We start from the raw sequence: 15,210 nt of genomic DNA on the forward strand, positions 1-15,210 counted from the left end.
ACTCTTTTTACTAAGGTGTTTTTCAAGGAAATGAGGTTATAAATGTCCTAGAGTTTTAACATTGAGGAAATTTCATCATCTTAAGATGCGGTCACATTAGCAAAGCTTCTCACAGGTCCATTGTCAAACTCAATAGTGTAGCGATACATGAAGCACCGCTTACTCAGGTCACTTCCAAAACAAGTTGCTTTATATTTGTTGCGTGTTAAAAGTAATTCCGATGTAAAAATTTTTCACTGTACGTATGGATTCCTATTGAGAGGACTTCATTTAGATGCGGTCACGTATACCATTGTTCGCAAAAAAAAATCCAGTCATCCCAATAGGAATCCATGCGATCGGGAGTTTTTGCATGAGACCGAAAAAGTTCCCCTTGCAGGGTTTTCTCATTTTCAAGATCACGTGAATTTGCCACATTTTATCTGACAGAAAACTGACTTTTCTGTCTGTTTCATATATCTCTACGCTATTGACAGTAGACAATGGACCTTTTTTCGTTGCACTTTCAGTAATGTGACCGCAACTTTTCGCTGTAAATGTAACCGCAGCCTTAAGGTGCACAAGAAAAACGAATGCTTAAAATCGTCAAATGCAATCAAAACGGAGGTGTCTCTCATTGTGCAGTTAAAGATTAAACTGAACGAGCCTTGTTTTTCTAGTTCCCATTTTATGCAAAGACAGCTGAGTACATTGCATGATTACCATGGTTACAGAACTTCATCTCTATAGTGATAATGGAGTTACTGCTGTGCTGCAGCTCAGTCTGTTGCCTCAGTAGAGCCTTTAGCTTCAGTTCTGTCACTTCCACTGCAGAAAAATTATCTCTCTTTTCTCTGCTTCTGTCTCTTAGATCATTTTTTCAGATGAGTGCACAGAGGCAGAGGGCAGGCACTGGCACATGAAGCACTTTTGCTGTTTCGAGTGCGAGACGGTTCTGGGCGGCCAGCGTTACATCATGAAAGAGGGCCGGCCATACTGCTGCACCTGCTTTGAGTCCCTGTACGCCGAGTACTGCGACTCCTGCGGGGAACACATCGGTAAGAGCCCATCTATCAGTGCCGACCTGGAATCCCCTCAGCGTCCACATGCGGCCGGTCCGCTTTGCTCTTGCAGAAATTACACCGTAGCAAATGCCAAGAGACGACTGACCTGCTTTTTGTCTATCGTTAAGTTATTAAACACAAAGAGCTTGCAAGTTGATAGTTTAGTCTGGCGTTCACGTTCAACATTTTGGCAGCTTGTTTTGTAGAAATTCAATCCGGAATTACTTTCCACACAGGATCACAGAAAGTAATTTCATGAAACTGATTATAAACAGGAAGCATCAGTGCGGGTTTTCAAAACAGATGTTGTCCATTAGAGCGCGGCTGCTTTAGAGCTGTGATTAAAATCGAATGTATTTCTGCAAAATGTGGCACACCGTATAATCAGCTTTCTCCAAACACGTCTACACCTCTCGAGAAGGATGCGATCCTTCAATGACATCTTTGTTCTGCATTTGTTTACTTTAAGTAGCTGTCATTTAAAATCCGCTCGATTTTAAGCTTATGCAACTATAACATGCATTAAAATGGTCACACAGTGCTGTTAAGTGCTCTGTCATGTCTGAAGGATTACTCTCTTGTGCATTTGCTGCAATGCAATAGAGAAGTCAGTGACATGATGCTAATTTTATTTCGTCCTACCTATTATTTTAAAAATACACTAACTGCAAATCATATGGACAGTAACTTAAATAAACCTCTTCTAGGATGGTTTTAATTTCCGTATTAAGCTTAATTTTTAATTTTGTCATTAGGTGCTTGTGACCTGTGTGTAATGGATGTCCTCTTATTGTGCAGGTATTGACCAGGGTCAGATGACATATGATGGCCAGCATTGGCATGCCACCGAGGCCTGTTTTAGCTGTGCTCGTTGTAAGAAGTCCCTGCTCGGTCGTCCTTTTCTACCCAAGCAGGGTCAGATCTTCTGCTCTCGGGCATGTAGTATTGGCGAGGACCAAAACGGCTCCGATTCGTCAGATTCTGCATTCCAGAGCGCCCGTTCACGTGAGGCCCGGCGCAGCAGCTCCAAATCCAACAAGAGCAATAATGGTGGTAGTGGAGGAGATGGGAACCAGGGAGGGAAAGGTTCAGCCGGGCGTTACTCTGCAGATGTTGACCCACTGTCCCTGCAAATGGATTTGCTTAGTCTGTCCAGTCAAACGCCCAGCCTGAACAGAGAATCTCCATCATGGAAGACACAGGCTGAGATGTATGGGTACGAGAGCCGTAATGAACTCTCTTCAAACCCTCTTCATTTGCTCAGTCAGTGCAACATCCGGACTTCCTATTCCTCAAATCTATCCCCTGGTCACCCAGCAGATCCAAGGCCTAAAGAGCCTGTTGCCTCCAAGAGACCCCCTGTATCTGCTCTCAAAGGACAGTCTTTGAATGAGAACTGGTTCCAACCGGGACCAGAAGACTATTACCAACCTGCACTGCGATCACAGACGAGCTTTAATGAGGTTCCACACAACAGCTTCATGGATAAGCGCTCAGTGAGCCTGCATGTATTCCAGAGGGAGAAGGAGAAGGATGTTGGACCACAGATGGGCCGTAGCAGGAACCCAATTAGTGCACTTGGTTTTAGCGAACAGCTCACTCCACTGGAGCAGACGCCACATGGATCTATGGAGTCACTGGCTCTATCTAATGCTACAGGTATTTTATTATTTTTATTGTATTTATTATTTTTTCTTTTTTAATTTACTCTACCAATCCAAAGTTTAAGTTTTTGGTTATTAAGATTTTTATTTTTGAAAGAAGTCTCTTATGCTCACCAAGGCTGCATTTATTTGATAAAAAATACCGTTAAAAAAAGTAATATTGTTAAATATTATTACAATTTAAAATAAGTCTATTATATTTTAACATATTTCAAAATGTAATTTATTCCTGTGATGGCAAAGCTGAGTTTTCAGCAATCATTACTTCAGTCTTCAGTGTCACATGATCCTTCAGAAATCATTCTAATATGATGATTTGCTGCTCAAGAAAGTTGCTGTAGTGCTGCTTAATGTTTTTGTGGAAACCTTGATGCTTTAAGTTTTAAAAAAAATCTCACTGACCCCAAACTTTTGAACAGAAATTCTATTTATATTTTGATTGAGCACTGAAAATGTTAGGTTATCATTTAGTAGTGCTTGCCTTAGCAATTACTATTGTTCATTCTTGGGATTTAGGATTTTAACAAATCTAGTTTATTATTTTTCCAACTTTTTCGTGTACTGTCACTCAGTTTATAAGGCAAGAGAATATTACAGCTGTCTTACATGTTTGATGTCTACAGGCACCTCTGCAGATGGCGGCAGTAAACGGCAGGAGCACTTGTCTCGCTTTTCAATGCCAGACTTGAGCAAAGATTCCGGCATGAACGTATCTGAAAAGAGCAACATGGGCACCCTCAACTCCTCTGTGCAGTTCCACAGCTCTGAATCTCTGCGCAGCCTGAACTCCGCACAGCACTACCTGGAGCTCCAAGCCCCGGTTCAAGTCAAATACCCTGTGCAATACTCCCGTGAACCTCCTGGAATTAATGCTTTGCCGCCTGGTTTTGCCTATCAGGAGGAGGATTGCGCAAGTTTGGTTAGCAACGCCAACAACGCCCGTCTACCACCCATGAGTGAACGGACCCACCGTCGAAGCATCGACCGCGAAGAGCCACGGCGTCGACACCACCACCACCATCATTCTCGCCGCTCCAGGCGTTCCCGTTCGGAAAACGCACTTAACCTCGCTGCCGAGCGCCGCCCAGCTCCGAAACGATCTCAACTTCATGTTCGTGAGGATTATGACCAGTTCCCTCCGCCCCGTGGGTCACGGGACCCCTACGGTGGTGGAAGTGGCAGGCTGAGACAGCAGCCTTTCAGACCTTGCCCTCGGACAACCTCCGACCTCACTCTTCAAAACCCCGCGCTACACCGACACCAGGGCCCTTATTCATGGGACCAGTACGATTACGATGACGATTGGTGCTCGACCTGTTCCTCATCTTCCGAGTCAGAAGATGAAGGGTATTTTCTGGGTGAGCCAATTCCCAGACCGGTCCAGCTGAGGTACATGACCAGCGAAGAGCTGCTACGCAAATACAACTCTTCAGGACTCGGCGCGACCGGTCAGTTCGGGAGCCGAGGACAGTTACACACACGCAAACGTAGGAAAAGCAAGAACTGCATTATTTCTTAAGTCACACCTGCTGCATCATGCACAACCTTGCACAAGATGTTTCCCATCAATATAGTTTGAAAGGCTTTTCGGTGTTGTGAGGCTATCAGTGAATTATACGCAGTAATTTAATTTGTTCATGGCTCAATTGCATATGCATGCTTTCCCATGTGATATTTACAAATTATTCTGGATGTTACACTTTTTAGGGACTTCTTTAATCCGCAGCACTGTTGCCACATTTGTTAACACTAATGTGCAATTTTCCGTTATGTAATCCATTCAGGCACAGTGATGTTTTTTGTTTGGTGTTTGCTTTGGGCTGAAAATCCCATTAATAAGATGTATATAGGCAACTGAATGAAGAAATTTACTAAGTTAAGGATGTAATGTAAATTATCTGTAAATGATGTACCACATATTTTTATATTTTGTATCAATAGAACCATTTATGTACTAAGCAAAATGTAGAGAAAATAGTAAAGGCATGCACGTTAATTTGCTGATTTTTGTCCTGTATTAGAAATTAAAGAGTATTTCTGTGAGAAATTTGATTGACAGCTCTTGGTTCTTCATCATCAGAGCATTCTGTGATCTCTGACTCAGATTAGACACCAACGCACTTGCCATCTGTTCAATGTATCAATGCAAAAGACCACAGAGCAACGAAGGATCCAAATGGCTGGCCTCGCTTACTGATGCACCTCATAATGACAGTGCTTATAAAAATTCAAGGATTAGTTTCGATCTACATCTCCGACTTGAGATTTTAAAAGTGCGGAAATGTTTTTTCATCTCCAGCTCAAGCTTTGCTCTGTTTAGATTTTTAACCGTCAGTAATGCTGCTGTTTAAGCAATAAGATAGGAGACTGCCATTTTACACACACAGATTCAGAATGATATTGCCATCGGACAACCTCAGACCTCACGCTTCAAAATTGCTAGCTACATGGTTTTCAGATATTTATCCATAAACCATGACTACAGTCCCATGTGCTATAGACCTGAAAATGAATCTGAACTTGTTTAAAAGTGGCAAAGAGTTAATGCGCTACTGTCTGAGGAATGTTTGTCTTCGTATGTACTTAGTAGTGGTCAGAGAGTCTTGAAAGAAAGTTTAGATGGGGATCTGGTATAACCATCTGCATAAACTTGATCTACATTAGAGTTTTTCTTCCTGTTCTATCTCTCTTTCTGTTTCCTCTACCTCAGAGAATGATTAATTGGCAATCCTTATAATAGTTATAGAAAAAGTATTTGAACCAAATACTTAATAATGTTATGCCAGGGTTTGTGTATTCTGGCAGATATGTCACAATTAAAGCTATAGTTCACCCAAAAATGAAAATTCTGCCATCATTTACCTGCCCTCAAGTTGTTCCAAACCTGTATGACTTTATTTCTTCTGCACGCAAAGGAATACATTTGAAGAATATTTGTAATCAGTGTGGGGCACCATTGACTTCCATAGTATAGGCCTATCTCCCCTCCCCCTCATACAGGTTTGGAAACAACTTGAGGGCGAATAAATGATGGCAGAATTTTCATTTTTGGGTGAACTATCCCTTTCAGACTGCGTTAACACTGGCACCAAAAACACACAATTCTTTTAAATTGATTAATTTAAATTGATTGAATAGTTGATTAGTTTCACTAGCTTTGTGTGAACAACAGGCCTAAATGTAAGTGTATTTTTCACTGATAATCTTAACCTGCAGTAAACTGTTGACTACGATCATTGAGTCAGCATAAAAATGATGAACGAATCATTCGATTCATTGAAAAGAGTTAAAGTGCGATTCATTCACGAGTCGGATCTCGATACTGACTCGGCGCTTGGAGCTTTACGTAGCGAAGCCTACATGTCGGTCTAGGGTAAAAAAGTAACGCACGCATGCCTAAAATTGTGATGCTTTTGTGTTCTTTATGAAGCGTAAACGATTCAGTAGCCTACACCTAAACCTCTTCAAAATGTCTGAAAGTCACAGGGGTTCTGACCAAACAACATAAGGGTGAGTAACTGAACTGTGCCTTGACAGTAGGCTATGGTTTATTTTATCAATGACGTGAATGCCGAGAGGAGCTGTTTGATTCTTTCTTCCATATCGACCATCAATTGCTCAACATTAGAGTTCCACTTCAGCACACGAAACACATTTCTGTTTGATGGTTATTTAATGTCACAGTTTTTCATAGTGATTTTTGCTGTATGTCATGGGCAATTTTGAAAGCACGGCAAATTGGCACGGACTGCATGATATAATGTTAAAAATAGCTCCCAGAGGTCTACTGAGGGCTGATACTGCAGACAAAGCAAAACCATGAAATTGTGAAACTGCCCAGGCGTAACTTATAGTCATAATGGAAAGTGTCAGACCTGTCTTTGCTGTTAAGGGACAGTAGCCTAGCCCGTGTGCCGTGTCTGTTTTTCCCTGACAATTTCAGATCATTTGCAATCGGCCTCCAATCAACCGTGTTACTGCATCCCTGATTGCTGGAGATCATGTGTTTGCATGTACAAATTCTGCTGTCTGTTCTCATTTACCACATTTTAGGTGGCAAAGGCTTGCAACTTGGTCTATTTGGAGTTTTGGACATTTTACTTTAAGGTCCCATATTGTACACCTTTCTGAAGTTTTATGTTAGGTTTTGAAGTCCTTAAGAATATATATTTGCGATACAAGTACCAAAAACCATCCCAATATATTTTTACAGCTCCTTTCTCAGGAGCTCTGCTAATAACAGGTCGATTTTGGCATTTCTAATTAATATTCACGAGCTTCTCTTCTGATTGGCCTGTTGTTTTCTGAGTGACGCACGCCAGGCCAACCACATGTTGTGGTTAGCCTGCTGTGGCTTGGTGATGCTCTCATAACAAGAAAGGTAAACACGTGTAATGATGGACATTGACAAGTTACATCAATGCTGTACGCAATTTAACGTTAACGCTAATTTAAACTGTCTGTAAACAAACTCAGAATTTTCTTTGTCAAATTCGATTTAAATCTCCAAAATATACACTGATTTTGACTTAACTGCGTTATAATGTAACGTTAGCAGACAGACCGAATGCAGTAAGCTATTGCTTTCCTACTGATACAGTAAGTTGACAACGTGCTACAATTTCTTTTACAATGTTACAAATTACTTTTTTCTGTAAAAGGTGTAGGCTACTTTGTGGTAAATGTGCAAAGATGCCCACAGAACGCGAGAACATTTGACGCCCAAGGTAAACTTGTAAAACTATGAACAGGAACTGCAGCATCTTTGAGTAGCTTTGAAAAACCGGTATTGAACTGTGCCTGATTGAAGAGGCAGTCACTTGTGAAATATGCAGAACAGACGGTTAAGGTCGAACTAAATTGCTGTGGAGTTTCTGAATAAATAAACATTAGCGACTGTTCTCTAATATTAATGTTGTTCGGAAGCCTGTGCAACGATGTAGTTTCCTCGGGGTGGTGACTGAAGTAGTTCTGACGTCACATTTATACGGAAGTCACAACGGCTCGTGAAAAGGCACAGCTACTTTATGCAGGCTGTGTGCATTTGTCTGTGGATTGACCGTTTTGATCTGGTAGTTTCATTGCCCCTAGACCTTTGTTATCATGAAAAAATCCAGGAAATTTCGGTTTTGACAACATGGGACCTTTATATATTATATATCTTTCCCTTACCTGGCTTCAGAGAGATTGATATCTTAATGAAATCTTTGATAAGATTATAAATTACATGTTTTACCTCACAAGTAATTTTTTCCTCGACCATTTCATTTATAAAAGAGTCCTATTACGTTGCCTAAGAGTTTCTGCTGTCTTTTATTGAAGAAACACCTCATAAAACCAGAAAGAGACTCTTAGAGTTGATATTCATCCCCCTTATGACCCAATATTAATCTGTGGGCCATGACTGCATTAATCTAGCCTGGTTCTACCAGACTCTCGTACATTTCATTTGTACAGAGAGTCTGGCCTCGCTCCATTGAGAAACGTTTACTTCCTTGTAGGCGGGTTCTCTGTTAAAGTTCAAAACTATTGGATCTGCCCAGCGTCACTCAGGATCTGCCATAGCTAACGTGTGGTCGTGACGTATGTCATGCGCCGAAACCGGCTGGAAACAACAAGTCCGAATTCCATATTCATAAATCTAAATATCTAAATGCTAAACCTCTCTTTCTTATATTTGTGAAAGAATTTTAAAAATACCTCTTTTCAATTAAGTTGTCTGAGAACAAAAAAAAGCCTTAAAAACATTATCTGTTTTCCTTTTTTCAGTGTCATGTAATTCTCTTAACTTGTTCATGTTTATTTTATATTATCCCCCTACTGTTTTATTTTTGTTTTGTTTTTATTATTATTTTTTGTTTGTTTTTGTATTATGTTTTCTGTTATTACTTGTGTATTGTTTTAAGCAATAAAAAAAAAAACAAGTCCGAATGATCAGAGGATTATGTTTAGAATAAGATGTCTGTCAACGAGAGCTACATGTTTTGTTCATCGAATTTAAGAGTTCAAGGAACAATTCTAAATTCTAAATGTATATTTGACACTAATGACAGTGATGTATTCAGTCAACTGTCGAAGCTGGGTGTAATCATTAACAATACGCCGCTGCGGTCGTTTCGGATCTGCCGCAAATGCTGTACAGTGATCATCGTGCACGCCGAGCTGCCCAGCACCAACTCCTAACCTTTCTGCCTCCCTCACTTGGTCCTCCATTAGTGCAACAAGAAGAGACGACAACAACTATCGGCTTTGCATCCTATCGTTCGCCTTAGCTAACTCAGTCACCACTAGCGGAGTGAGCTGGAAAATTAAACTTTTCCCGAACCCCGTGGGGAGGAGGGCCACCAACAACACTTAGCAAACATTGATCTTGCTCCGGCTTTAACTTCTGGATATTCGGCAATTTTGCAACAACGGACCGAATAGATTTTCTCACGTCTTTCTCCGCTGCCATTACTGAACTCCAACTCAAACTGACGCGCTACATCAACGTCATCGTTCTCAGCCACTCCCTCTGTTCGCTGATTGGACCGGTAAAAAAATTATTTCTGGAAACCAAAGTCTACAGCACAATCCCAGACGTAGTACTGAAGGAAAATAAAATTGAGCGGAAGTGCGTAGGAGGGCGGAGCCAGGCTAGCATTAATCTAAGGTCCAGAGTTGAAAGCGGGCATTATACTTAAAATCATTAAAACAATATATGTATAAAATATGTGAATTTATAGTCTATCCATCTATTGTGGAAATTAAATGTCGGTTTAGCAATTTGTGGTTAACTTTATGCTTTTAGAGCATTTATGTCAGAGGTAACTGATGTAAAAAGCACTTTCAATGACGTGACATGGCCATTGCAGTCATTATTTGTTGACTTGAGAGAGCCAACTGCTGGTATTCCTATTTAAATATTATTGTCTTTTATCCAGAGATTTTGATGCTAATTTATCTCTGGGGCATTGAAGTGAAAGCCATGAACCTTTGCATGTTTGATTCTAACTGTTGTTTCAAAGGATTTTCTATTAAAGTTATCCAGTCTCAAACTGAAAAATTAAAGATTGAGCAAAATTGGCCTCGGACTACCGGAAGCTTGAAACCACTTGAACAATAGTTGGTCTCAATTCGTTTTTTTTTTGTTTTTTTTTATCCAATCTAGCTAGGACAATTGTATTGTAATATGTTATCCTGACCTAAAACATTAGGTAGGCTATTTTGCATGCACCAATTTCCTTCTATCCAAATGAATCCAATCTATTTTCAGTTTCTGAAATATCTGTTTTTGAACCTCAAACTTTGCAATCTGATTCACAGAATTTGTGTATATGAAATTCAAGTATCTGCATAATGTCACCAGAGTGATGTCTGTTGTTTCACCAGTCATGACATTTTCATTAATCATTACGAGGTCAAAAATAAATAAATAAACATGTGCATTGTTGAATTGTTCGCTATAAGATAAGAATTTAAAGACATTTAATAACTAATGTTTTGGTGTAATATCTAAATCTGTAATAGAGTGATACATATTGACAGTATGTTTAGTCACTGTTCCAAAAAGAGTGAAAAGTTCTTGAGCTGTCTGCTGTTTCTATGGTTACCATATCAGGTGGAAGCAATTTTTGCGAGTGCCTATTTACCAGAGAAAATATGTGACCTGACTAACTTGGTGGTGTATTCAATATACCTATTGAGCAAAAAGATGTCCGATCATCCAGGTTTATATATATAATGCAGCCAGCGACATTGATTCTATGTTGATTCAATGTTTCTTTGTGCTCTATGCATTTAAATAGAATATGTGCTTTCTTTTTTTATGACTTCTCCCTCTTTTAATTCAAACCCCGTCCTTATATAAGGTTTCAGATTCATTGCTCATTCAGGAGATGTTGAGGTAGACTGAATATGAAGCTTTAATTTCAGTCTGCATGATATTATGCATTGATGAGATTCTCATGTCACCAGCTGGATGTCACCAGTCATACGCCAAATATATGACATCAAGCCTCTTGAGGGAGTTATCATTTCAGTCAGTTATGCCAAAACACATCCATGCACACTTGCACAGGAAGCTGTCATGCTTGTAGCTAATTTAAAATACTGTGAATATATTATCAGAAACAATGATCCATGATACAACACATTATCTATAAATTCAATAGAGTGGTGCAGGGATGACGTCAAAAACTGGGAAGACTAATTTGCCACTGGTTCCCTCAAGATTTTCCTAAGGGGTTTTATAGGGTTCTTCAGTTTATGAGTAAAATAAAGCCTGGTAAACAACTTGATACTTGAACGTTTTTCTCTACAGTTTAAATTACACACACCCATATCGATAATGCAAATTGTATAACTGTTTTTAAAAAACTCGAAGGAACCAGTGATGAATTAGTCTTCCATGTTTTGACATCATCCCTGCACCCAGGGCCTTGAATTAACACTCGTCACGTGCTAAATGTGAGTTTAGCAATTGGCAATGGGCGGTAATTTTTTTTTTAATGAATTCTAACAATGCAAAATTGTGATAACATGAATGTAAAAAAAAAAAAAAAGCGAACGGGCCAGTTGACGGGCCAGTGTTGCATCGTCACGAAAGTATAAGCCTTGCCAATTTAAATATTCGAGCTCAAGAACACGCGAAAGGGAAGTCAATTTGTGTGGGAAGTTTTCTGTGCGCAAGTATCCGAAGCGCGTTAATACATTATATTGAGCTCTCTTTCACGTCTTTTTGCACTTGAACAGACATTAAAAAAAATTCTCCTTGGCATCCTTGTAGACATAGTCAGTTATGTCTTAACTGAACACAAACAGTTGAGAAGTAAAGTGCATGTGTAACAGTATATTTGATCCGTGCATTAGCTCTTAAAGTGACAGCAGCCTTATTCCTGCTGCTGTCTGTGTTTTTAATGTTAATCAAGCAACAAAAGACAAAGAACAATCACTCATTGCTTTTGGCTGAAATTTTTTTGTAGCTTTAAACGTACAGTATGTAATGTTTGGCCACCAGGGGTCGCTAATCTCTTACAATAACAAAGGCGTATATCGATGACGCAAAGCATCAAGCGGAATTATGGATCTTGTCGTCAAGCTGATGGATCTTTTATGTATGAGTGAATACAGTGATGTTTTCAACATGACTGTGGTGTGAAGCAGGGCGCGACGCAACGTGAGTCCCGCGGATATAAAGGAATAAGGATATTTCATTCTACCGAACTACACGCAAGTGCTGAATTAATAAGTTACTCACAGGTCAGTTTATTAGACGAATTAAACTTGAGGTAACGCAGCGCTGTTTCACTTGCTCTAACAGTTACACTATCACTTGAGTGTGTTGAATGTTGTTAGTTAGGTTGTTTGTTGGCTGTATGAGACTAGCAGTAAGCTAGATCAACATTAGAATAACATACAGAACATATTCTAACATTTCATCATATTGAACTATATAACATTGATTAGTTTTATGTACATTTACTCACCTGTCTAATATAGTAACTTACATGCAACACTCTGTCAAGTCGAAGTTAGTCGCGGACGTGGAGCTCTCGGCATCTCGAAAGATGTTGATCTTCGTTCTAGTCCTCTTTTTGTCTCAAAGTCTGCTTGCCATGGTCCAAAATGTTTGAACAAAACAACAACAGCGTGAGCGTACAGCTAGGCATAACCCAGTTGTCCATGTCTGTCGCCATGGTTACTATGGCAGTATGAGCGGAAACCGAGGGTAACGCGGATATGACGCCATTGACTGGCGACTCCTCACGCCTGCTCACACGTCCCGTTTCCTTGGTTAAAATCGCAATTCCCTCACGATTTACAAATAGTTGGAAACATTGGGGATATTTTAAGTAATGAACTAAACAAAATATATAACATTGGCCTAGTGGTTTTTGGATATTTTACTGCAAGAAACCTACATATTGTACCTTTAATAAGGATTCATCTGTTTCATGGATGGTAAAAATATTTATGGCCGGTCAATTTTCAAAAGTCATTGGCATTTACCCTGCCTGCACTATTTTATGAACTAAATTCAAATCCATTCTACGCTATTTGTTTCCATTCAGAAATACCCATACAGAAACCTGTGGTATTTGTCCACAATGACAAATCCATTACAATGAATGCTGTGTGTCTACATTGTGATGCCACCACAGCTAAATGGAGCTATTCAGAGCTCATAATCCTCGGATCAGGAGGTCTCAGGACTGTTTAACATTCATAGAGATATTCATTTCTTACTCGCACATAGGAGATAATCCCATAGTGCCAAAGGCCCCATGATTTCCAGCTGCAGCCTTAGTCATTTTACAGACATTAATGACCTTACTGAGCAGACCCATCTGTGCACTTACGCTCATTTACTGTGGCATGTTGCCGATCCAAATGAATCAGTCCAAATAAATCAGCTGATGATTGCATATAATTTAAAAATTTTCGTCATTCTAAATGATACTTTTAAGGTTTTCTGAATGTGAATGTTCTTGCTGTTGTTTTTTTGTGTGTTTTTTTTTTACATTACATTTACAGTAACATTTAGTCCGTAATGTAGGATATTTGTATATTTAATTTTTACTGCTTGTATTATAATTCAGATGTAAAAAAAAAATAATTATATGATCAAAAAGTCATGCAACATATGTTTTTCTATTGCTTTATCGCATTAAAATTATTTAACCAATTTCATCTCAATTTTTTTTAAGTTATACAAGAAAAACAGTGGAACTTGGTAGTAAATTTCACAAACGATTACAGAGAAATGCAAGTAACATAGAATTAAACATGAAATTTTCACATAGAAAACCTGAAATAGTATTCAATTATTAAAATAATTTTTTACAGTGCACAAGATTTTAAGAGATTAGTTGACTTGTACAGCCAATTTGATTATACTTAAAAAAAATTAAGGCAACAACTGAACTTAAGTTTTTGTTTTGTTTTTACAGTGTGAATGTTCTAAAATATGAAAGTAACATTAGGATATGGTAAACGTTGACTGTGAGATGGATATTTGCTTTGCACATTGACCTTGTGAAGCATCTCTCTGCACACTCATTAACAAGATTAATGATCGATTTCAGTTATGTACTTGATGGGATGGCAACTGAACATTAATTAAATGCTGCAGGAATGTTAATGAAGCTAATTATATTAACATTGTCTGACCGTCTCTTCACAGATTCCATAGCATTATGTCATTTGCGGAGTGGCAGCGATATGACTGGAGAACAAATTGCTCGTTGCTGCCGAGTGCTGTCAGTATGCCGGTCAGCTATTATTAGTGTGTTCAGCCCTTAATTCATTTTACACACTCAGAATTGTCCACCACTTAACAAGGCAAGGACACTCAGAATGAACGAAATCCATATGCACACCAGAGAGAGGACTGGTGTCACATTGTAGTTACAATAATGAGCTTTTCATGAGATCATGACATTATGTGATTGAGCCGTGACTGACTACTAACTGGTTGCATTGTTAGCATTTAAGCCGTGTTAGGTTGTCTTAATGGAGAACATAAAAAAAAAGAAAAAAACAAATGTTGCTACCGTTCAAAAGATTAGGGTTAGTAAGTGTTTATATATATATATATATATATATATAATTTTTATATAAATTTATATATAATTTTTTTAAATTTAAAGAACTGAAAACTAAATGCTTTCATCAAAGAATTTTGAAAAAAAAAAAAAAAAAAAATCAGTTTCCAGCACAACTGTTTTCAGCCTTGATAATAAGAAGAAATGGGTAATGATGCTGAAAACTGCTTTGCCATCACAGGAATATGCTAAATTTGAAAATATGTTAAAATAGAATACAGTTGTTTTAAATTGTAATAATATTTCACAATAGTGTTCTCACTGCATTTTTGACCACATAAATGCAGCCTTGGTGAGCATGACTCTGACCTCAAGCTTTTGAATAGTATAGTGTGAATAACCTATTCTACTTACGGTATTAGCAAAAATAAACCATAAGCATATCATATCTCAGTACAGCACAAAGCTTAGATCTGTGCAGTGGCCTATATTTGACCATGTTCTCTCCAGAGAATGTGAGGAAAAAAAACTGCATTAATAGCAAAGCATTTTACAAAAGTGAGTCCTTCAAAATGGCAGGCTAAATTTTTGTAAATTGTTGTGTAAAACTTTAGGAATAGTTTTACAAAGTCACAGTATAGATCAAATAGGTTTACAAAGAATGAGAATGTTCAACTATCAGTTCCACTCAAATGAGAAAATTTGAAAGGAAACATTGCTGACGCCTGACGTCATTATTAACATTGTCATAAAAGAGGTTTACAAAGAGGTCAAATCATAGGTGGTAATAAAGAAAAGTGCTTCTGCTGTAACATTCTCGTGTATCATGTTGAAGGAATTTAATAACGCATCACTCTTTGGTTCTTATTAAAAGCTGATCGCACTGCAGTGTGCTTTACTGTAACCCTGCAGTGAATATACAGCGCCACCCTTTGGCAGTTGAAAATATTGCATAATGTCCCATAATTTAAATCGAAA

General features: G+C 38.6%; 1 protein-coding gene across 4 annotated transcripts in view; it reads left to right on the forward strand.

Annotated features, from left to right (window-relative positions):
* prickle2b (prickle homolog 2b) overlaps positions 1-4,754 on the forward strand; it is a 102,710-nt gene extending 97,956 nt beyond the window's left edge. For all 4 annotated transcript variants that reach the window (XM_056240785.1, XM_056240784.1, XM_056240783.1 and 1 more), the window contains 3 exons: positions 851-1,037; positions 1,842-2,702; positions 3,331-4,754. In XM_056240785.1, the coding sequence (XP_056096760.1) occupies positions 851-1,037; positions 1,842-2,702; positions 3,331-4,226 (1,944 nt within the window). In that variant the 3' untranslated portion in view covers positions 4,227-4,754. The remainder of the gene's footprint in view (positions 1-850; positions 1,038-1,841; positions 2,703-3,330) is intronic.
* The last annotated feature ends 10,456 nt before the right edge of the window (positions 4,755-15,210 follow it).

The sequence above is a fragment of the Rhinichthys klamathensis genome, unplaced genomic scaffold, assembly GCF_029890125.1.
Source record: "Rhinichthys klamathensis goyatoka isolate OS25496 unplaced genomic scaffold, OSU_Roscu_1.1 h1tg000613l_1, whole genome shotgun sequence".
Lineage (NCBI taxonomy): Eukaryota > Metazoa > Chordata > Actinopteri > Cypriniformes > Leuciscidae > Rhinichthys > Rhinichthys klamathensis.